Source organism: Tauraco erythrolophus, chromosome 13 (assembly GCF_009769465.1).
Source record: "Tauraco erythrolophus isolate bTauEry1 chromosome 13, bTauEry1.pri, whole genome shotgun sequence".
NCBI classification, from domain to species: Eukaryota; Metazoa; Chordata; class Aves; order Musophagiformes; family Musophagidae; genus Tauraco; species Tauraco erythrolophus.
The window spans coordinates 23,474,841-23,481,367 of NC_141477.1; the positions used below are offsets into that span (position 1 = coordinate 23,474,841).

General features: G+C 63.2%; 1 protein-coding gene across 1 annotated transcript; it reads right to left on the bottom strand.

Moving 5' to 3' along the window:
* Positions 1-92: 92 nt before the first annotated feature.
* RAB33A (RAB33A, member RAS oncogene family) lies at positions 93-4,317 on the bottom strand. Its single transcript, XM_086619880.1, has 2 exons — positions 4,096-4,317; positions 93-551 (listed from the first exon to the last, which is right to left on the bottom strand). The coding sequence occupies exons 1-2, from the start codon at positions 4,315-4,317 to the stop codon at positions 93-95; spliced, it is 681 nt and encodes a 226-aa protein (XP_086476006.1).
* Between the last annotated feature and the right edge of the window lie 2,210 nt (positions 4,318-6,527).

The window sequence follows — 6,527 nt, forward strand, 5'->3', positions numbered from 1 at the left end:
CCGGGCCGAGCCGCGCAAAGCAACACCCAGAGCTGAGCGGAGCCGCAGAGACTTTATTGGGGTGACCGTGACAGGGCGCGGCGCAGCGCGGCTCAGCACGGGCAGGAGTTTTTGCTGCTGTTGGCACCGTGCGCCGGCTCCAGCCGTCGGGCCGGGCCCGGCCGCCCCTCCAGGTCCCGGCAGAGCAGCGCGCGCTGCGCCTTCAGCCGGCACGCCAGGCACATGAAAATGGCGTCCACGTTCTGGCTCTCCTGAGGGTCCTTGGCCGAGGTCTCAAACAAAAGCATGTTGTGAGCGTCGGCGAACTTGAGGGCCATGCTGGATGGCACTTGGATCAGGTCTTTCAAGTCACACTTGTTGCCAACGAGCACCCTGGGCACGAGGGGGGGCACCGCGTGCCCGTTGCACTCCTCGATCCACATCTTGAGGTTGGTGAAGGAGGTCATCTTCGTGACGTCGTAAACGAAGACGACGGCGTGCACGTTGCGGTAGTAGTGCTCTACCATGCTCTTCCGAAACCTCTCCTGGCCGGCCGTGTCCCACACTTGCACCTGGGAAGCAAAGCAGACAAGAAAGCAGGCTACAGCAGCGCCGAGTGTCCCCCCGAGGCAGGGCCGGCTGCCTGAGGAGCAGGCTGGCTCCTTGAGCTCCCGGCAGCAGGATGCAGGAGGGCTTCCCGCTCCTCCATCCTTGACAGCAGTGCCACAGCCGCGAGGCAGGGCGCCGGCGAGGCACGCCTTGCAGGGAAGGGCGACCTCTTATCAGACAAACCGGGATCGATGGATGAGTTACACAGGCTTTCGGGCTATGCCGACAGTGCCCAAGGCGGTACAGGCCGGTGCACGTGCTTGTGTCATCCAAGCAAGCAAGCCCAGCTCATCTCGTAAGAGAGATCCCGGCAGCACTTTCATTCACTTTCAGCACTCACGGGCGAGTGCAAGGCGCTGCACAGCGTCTCCCATTTCTCAGCCACTGCGGCTGATCCTGTGTACTCCAGAGAACTGGCAGCACACTTGTCAGCAAGAGAAGTCCCTGCTTGATGACTTACCTGACTTTGTAACACCTTGCCAGGCAGCCCTCCTACAGCTCTCCGCTGCTGGGCTGCTCCCTGCTTCTCATCCTCTTCCCGATGCACTTGACCACCATCCCCACCACAGAAACGAACCGCACAAAGCACTTCTCATTTCACAAACGTTCTTGCGCCAGATCAGGACATTTGTCCACCTAATCCTACGCCATAAAAGAGAACCCCGACAATTACACAGCGGTATGTACAGAGAAGTCAGGGTAAAGAGAAGAGGAGGAGAGAGAGCTACCCCTTGTGTGAGACAGGAGCAGGAGGGCACGGAGCTCTGGGGATGGGTAAGGAGCCAACTGAGAGCTTGTGCGTGAGGACTAACGAGCAGATTGGCACGGGTGATGTTGTAGGGGGCATCTGCTACAGGCCGCCTGACCAGGAAGAACGAGTGGATGAGGTGCTCCACAGACAGACAGGAGCAGCCTCATGTTTGCAGGCCCTGGTCCTCATGGAGGGTTTCAACCACCAATAGCTGCTGGAAGGACAACACAGCAGGGCGCAAGCAATCCAGGAGGTCCCTGGAGAGCACTGATGACAATTTCCTGACCCAAGTGACAGAGAAGACAACAAGCTCCTGGGCTGGATGAGCGGACAGTGAGCAGATTGGAAACTGGCTGAAAGTCTGGGCCCGGAAGGTAGCGATCAGTGACACAAAGTCTAGTTGAACGCTGCTAACTAGCAGTGTACCCCAGGGGTCAGTACTGCGCCCAGTCCTGTTCCACATCTTCATTAATGATCTGGATGGTGGTGCAGAGTGCACCCTCAGCAAGCGTGCAGATGACAGCAAACTGGGAGGAGCGTGGCTAGGCTGCGAGATGGTTGTGCTGGCGTCCAGAGCTCCCTGAAGCGGTTGGAGAAGGACACTGACAGGAACCTCAGGAAGTTCAACAAAGAGAAGTGCCGCCAAGTCCTGTCCCTGGGGAGGAACAACTCCAGGCACCAGGACAGGCTGGGGACCAGCCAGCTGGAAAGCAGCTTTGCAGAAAAGGAGTTGGGGGTCCTGGTAGACACCAGGTTGAACACGGGCCAGCAGTGTGCCCTCGCAGCAAAGGCGGTGAAGGTATCCTGGGCTGCATTAAACAAAGTATTGCCAGCAGGCCAAAGGAGGTGATCCACCCCCTTGACTCAGCGCTGGTGAGGCCATGCCTGGAGCGCTGTTTTCAGTTCTGGGCTCCCCAGTACAGGAGAGGCATAGGTAGGAGAGAGCCCAGCAAAGGGTCACGAAGATGACGAAGGGACCGGAGTGTCTCTCCTATGAGGAGAGGCTGAGAGAACTGGTACTGTTCAGCCTGGAGAAGAGAGGGCTCATTGATACATCTTACCAACGTACATAAATACCTGAGAGGAAGGTGCAAAGAAGATGGGGCCAGGCTCTGTTCAGTGGTGCCCAGTGACAGGGCCAGAGGCAGTGGGCACACTCTGAAACACATTAAGTTCCCTCTGAACACCAGGAAACACCTGTCACCATGAGGGTGACTGAGCACTGGCACGGTTGGCCAGGGAGGCTGTGGAGCCTCCATCCTTGAAGATACTCAAAAGCCATCTGGACATGGTCCTGAGCAACCAGCTTCAGCAGGGGGTTGGAGCAGATGACCTCCGGAGGTCCCTTCCATCCCACACATCGTCTGTGATTCCATGGGTTCTGCTGGCCCTTGTAGGTAACGTCCTACGGCCTGGCTAAACAAGTGTCTGCAGTTAATCCCAATCACCCCATACCCCGCTGAGACAGCGCCTGCCCCACAGTCTTTCAGCGTGGAAAAACGCTGGCAAAGAAGAGCCTCTGCTCTTTCGCTTCCCCGTCGCTCTCTCCAGGGCTGTTCCGTCTGGGCAGAGCAGGAGAGGGGCTGTACCTCTCCCACCTCTCACCTCCCGTCTTGAGCGCGTGGTCCCAGGAAAAGGTCAGTTTGCCGCGCTGCCTCCCACTCCTGCTGCTGGAGCACAAATAGTACCCAAAGGCAGAAAGCCTGGCAACGTTTTCAGGCCCGTGGCAAGAGGCCAGGCTCCGTGCCAGCCTGCGCTACAGCCTACGCCACCACAGCTCTGCGGGGTGGATGGAGCTGGGGAAGATGGGGTGAAACGAGCACCTCTCCTCTCAAAGGAGAGAGAGAAAAACGTTCATGGGCAGTTTAAAAGCACAACTAAAGTTCTTACTCACTACCAGTGGGTCTGATTTCATTGCGACTAGTCCCTCAACTTTTGGTCGTCCATCTGTCAGCAAAACAGCAACGTTTGCTGCCACTGGAAATCAGTCTTACACTTGGATGGCTGCTGGTGCTGAGCCCCCAAACTGGGCTCCCCAGGCTGCCTCCCACCAGCTGCTCCAACACACCAGCCAGAGCTCTGCGGGCTCAGGCCGATGTGTTTCTTATTACGGGTATGGCGCTGGCCTCCGTACAGCAAACCCGTCCTGCTCTGGTTCTGCTGAAATCGCACCTTCCCCGTGCTCCTGGCAGCGGCCCTCAACACCAGCATCACAGCTGCCAAGCCCACGGCAACCAGCTCCCGCGAGCTGCTGGCCTTCCAGCGCCGCCACCGCCAGCCTACGACCATCTGCTCGCCCGAAAACGCACCGGCTTCTGCGCGCAGGCCCTTCCCCAGCTCCCGCAGCTTCGCCTCTCCTTGGTGCGGCTTAAGCTGGAGGCCACCGCGGCGCTTTAGGACGCGGTGATGCCGGAGAGCGGGACACGGCAGCATCTCGCCCAGCTCCCGCGTCAGAGCGCCGGCGGCCTGGAGCAAACGGCACAAATAGCAGCAACGCAGCAGCGACGGGCTCGGAAAGCGTCTCCGCAACGCGGGATGAGAAACGGCACCCCGTGCCCTCCGCGGGTCCGACCGAAAGCAGGACAGCCCCTGAGAGGGGCACGGGGTGCAAAGGCATGGGCAGGGACGGGGGTAGGGACAGGGGCAGGGGCACGGAGAGGGAAGGGGGTAGGGGCAGGGGCATGGAGAGAGGCACGGATGGGGACAGGGACAGGGGCAGGGGCACGGGCAGGGGCATGGGCGCCGCCGTGGCCCACCTTGATGCGCTCCCCCTCGATCTCCACCGTCTTCTCGCGGAAGTCCACGCCGATGGTGGCCTCGGTCTTGTCGGGGAAGGTGCCCCCGCAGAAGCGGAAGGTCAGGCACGTCTTGCCCACGTTGGAGTCTCCGATCACGATGATCTTGAAGATGCGGGTCTGCACGTAGGGCTCCAGCGAGGCGTCGGGGCCCGGCGGCCGCCCGCCACCGCCCGCCGCCATCCCGCGCCGCCGCCGCCTCACCGTCTCATCGGGCCGCGCCGCGCCACGCACCGGCCACGGCACCGCCCCCCGTACCGGCACGGGCCCCGCCCCCCGTACCGGCACCGGCGCGGCCCCGCGTACCGGCACGGCCCCGCCCCACGTACCGGCCCCGGCCCCGCCCCACGTACCGGCACGGCCCCGCCCCACGTACCGGCCCGGCCCCGCCCCACGTACCGGCACGGCCCCGCCCCACGTACCGGCCCCAGCCCCGCCCCACGTACCGGCACGGCCCCGCCCCATGTACCGGCCACGGAACTGGCCCGGCCCCGCCTCGTGCACCGGCCCCGGCCCCGCGCACCGGGACGGAGCCGCCTCCTGTCCCCGCCAGGCCCTACGCTGCGGGGACCCGCCTGGGCATGGGGACCCGGTGGCGGCCCCTCGGCGGGTGAGGGCGACACGGCACCGGGCTCAGAGCCCCGGTGCCCCGGGCCAAGCGGCAGATCCGGGCACAGACCGCCCCCGCAGCCCGGGCATCCCGCCGGCTGCCGCCCCGGGCAGGCTGCGGGCCCGCAGGAGGGAGGGAGACCAGTGCAGGGGCCGGTGGTGGGAACGGGGTGCGGCAGGGCCAGGCGCGGGAGGGCAGAAACACCCGCACGCGCAAAACCCGAGAGATGCCAACCCACCCGCTCCCGCCGTGGCTGGCGATGCCGGAAAGGCCCTCCTCATGCCCGGCTCAGCAGCTGCTGCCCTCACCCCTCGGGTGTGCACGGCCTGGGCAGAAGGGTCCCGCGCAGGCGGCACACGGATGCTCCGGCACAAACGGAGCTGCCCACGCCGGTGCTGGCGAGGGGACGTGTGGCAGCTCCTGCTGGAGATGAGCTGGGCCTCCAGCCCGTCTCCCCGGCTTCCCAGGGCTGTGACGGCACCTCCACCAGCTGCTGCCAGCATCAGAGATGGTGGGGAACGGGATGGGGTCTCTCTCATCCCCATCCTTTGCGGGTGAGGGGCAACAGGTGCCCCTTGCTGTGCGGGGAGCCAGCACTCACGGCGTGAGGACGCGGGGGTCTGCAGCCCCCCGCACGCACACAGGGACGGCAGGAGCGAGGGCTACGAGGCAAAACTGCACAGGGGAAGAGAAATGCCACCGTGGGATGCAGCCGGAGGGACCTGGCTTTCTTCTCATGGGCAGCCTGGCACAGGTCAGCCAGCAGGCTGCAGCGCAGGGATGGCATCACGGAGAACCACGAGGGCAAGACACGGGAGAAGCAGCACGGTCTGCCCTTCCCTCTGCTGCGTCCGCAGAGACCCATGTGGCTCTGACGGGGCTGCGCTGCTCCTGCTGCCCTGGCAGCATGCCCAGGCAGCTCCAAAAGGGATCAGCGTCCCCTAAAAACGGCCTCCGACACAAGACAACTCCTGCAGTGCGGGCACTTGGTGGGCACTGGAGGAGCCAAAGGCTGGGAAGGATGTACCAGTGCTCCCCAAGCGGTCACAACTGCCCCAGGGCATCAGTGCTCAGCTCCTGCTTCCAGCAGCACTGAAATGGAACAAAGAGGGTGCGATAAACCACACAGCCGGTGGAAAAGCCTCACAAAGTTGAGTCTGGGCCTGAAACACACTCCCCTCCCAGTTTTGGCCATGCCTGCAGGCCCGTGCAGCTGAGACCTCCCTTTCAACCATGAACCATCCTGTCCCATGGGAGTGCCCCCAGTAGGACAGCAGAGTCACGCAGAAAGGACCCTCCCCACCAAGGTTCACCCAGACACCAGCTGAGCCGAGGTCTTGGCCCACAAAAGAAGCTCAGCTGATGGACCAAACAGATCCATTCGGACCATGTCCCAGAGGTGACACCAGACCACTTCTGACTACCCACAGCCTGGCCAAAAACCTGCGGGGTTTGGTCAAGACGAGGACATGGGCTGCAGAACTGCCGCTCGGCCCCCTCCCCGCGTGCGTGGGCGACACCGGGAACGCCCAGCAAAGACCCGTTCTCTGCTCAGGGTGTTCCGTCCTCCCGGAGACAGCCTGAACACGGGCCTGGGGAGGGATTCCCGGAGCGAGGAAGCTGGGGAGCTGCTGTCCCTGGAAGAGATTGCTGAGCAGGCTGGCTGCCACGTTTGTGTTCCAAACGTCCTCAGCAGGGCACCTGACCCGCTCCTCACACCGGAGAAGACAAGGTAAAGGGAGAAGATTCGAGGCACTGGCAAGACGGCTCTCCAGTGGAGCCC

Bases quoted from the DNA above. Each gene is read 5' to 3' on its own strand.
- RAB33A (XM_086619880.1), bottom strand. From the start codon at position 4,317: ATGGCGGCGGGCGGTGGCGGGCGGCCGCCGGGCCCCGACGCCTCGCTG. The intron at 552-4,095 runs GTGGGCCACGGC...TTTGCTTCCCAG, and splicing joins TCGAGGGGGAGCGCATCAAG to GTGCAAGTGTGGGACACGGC.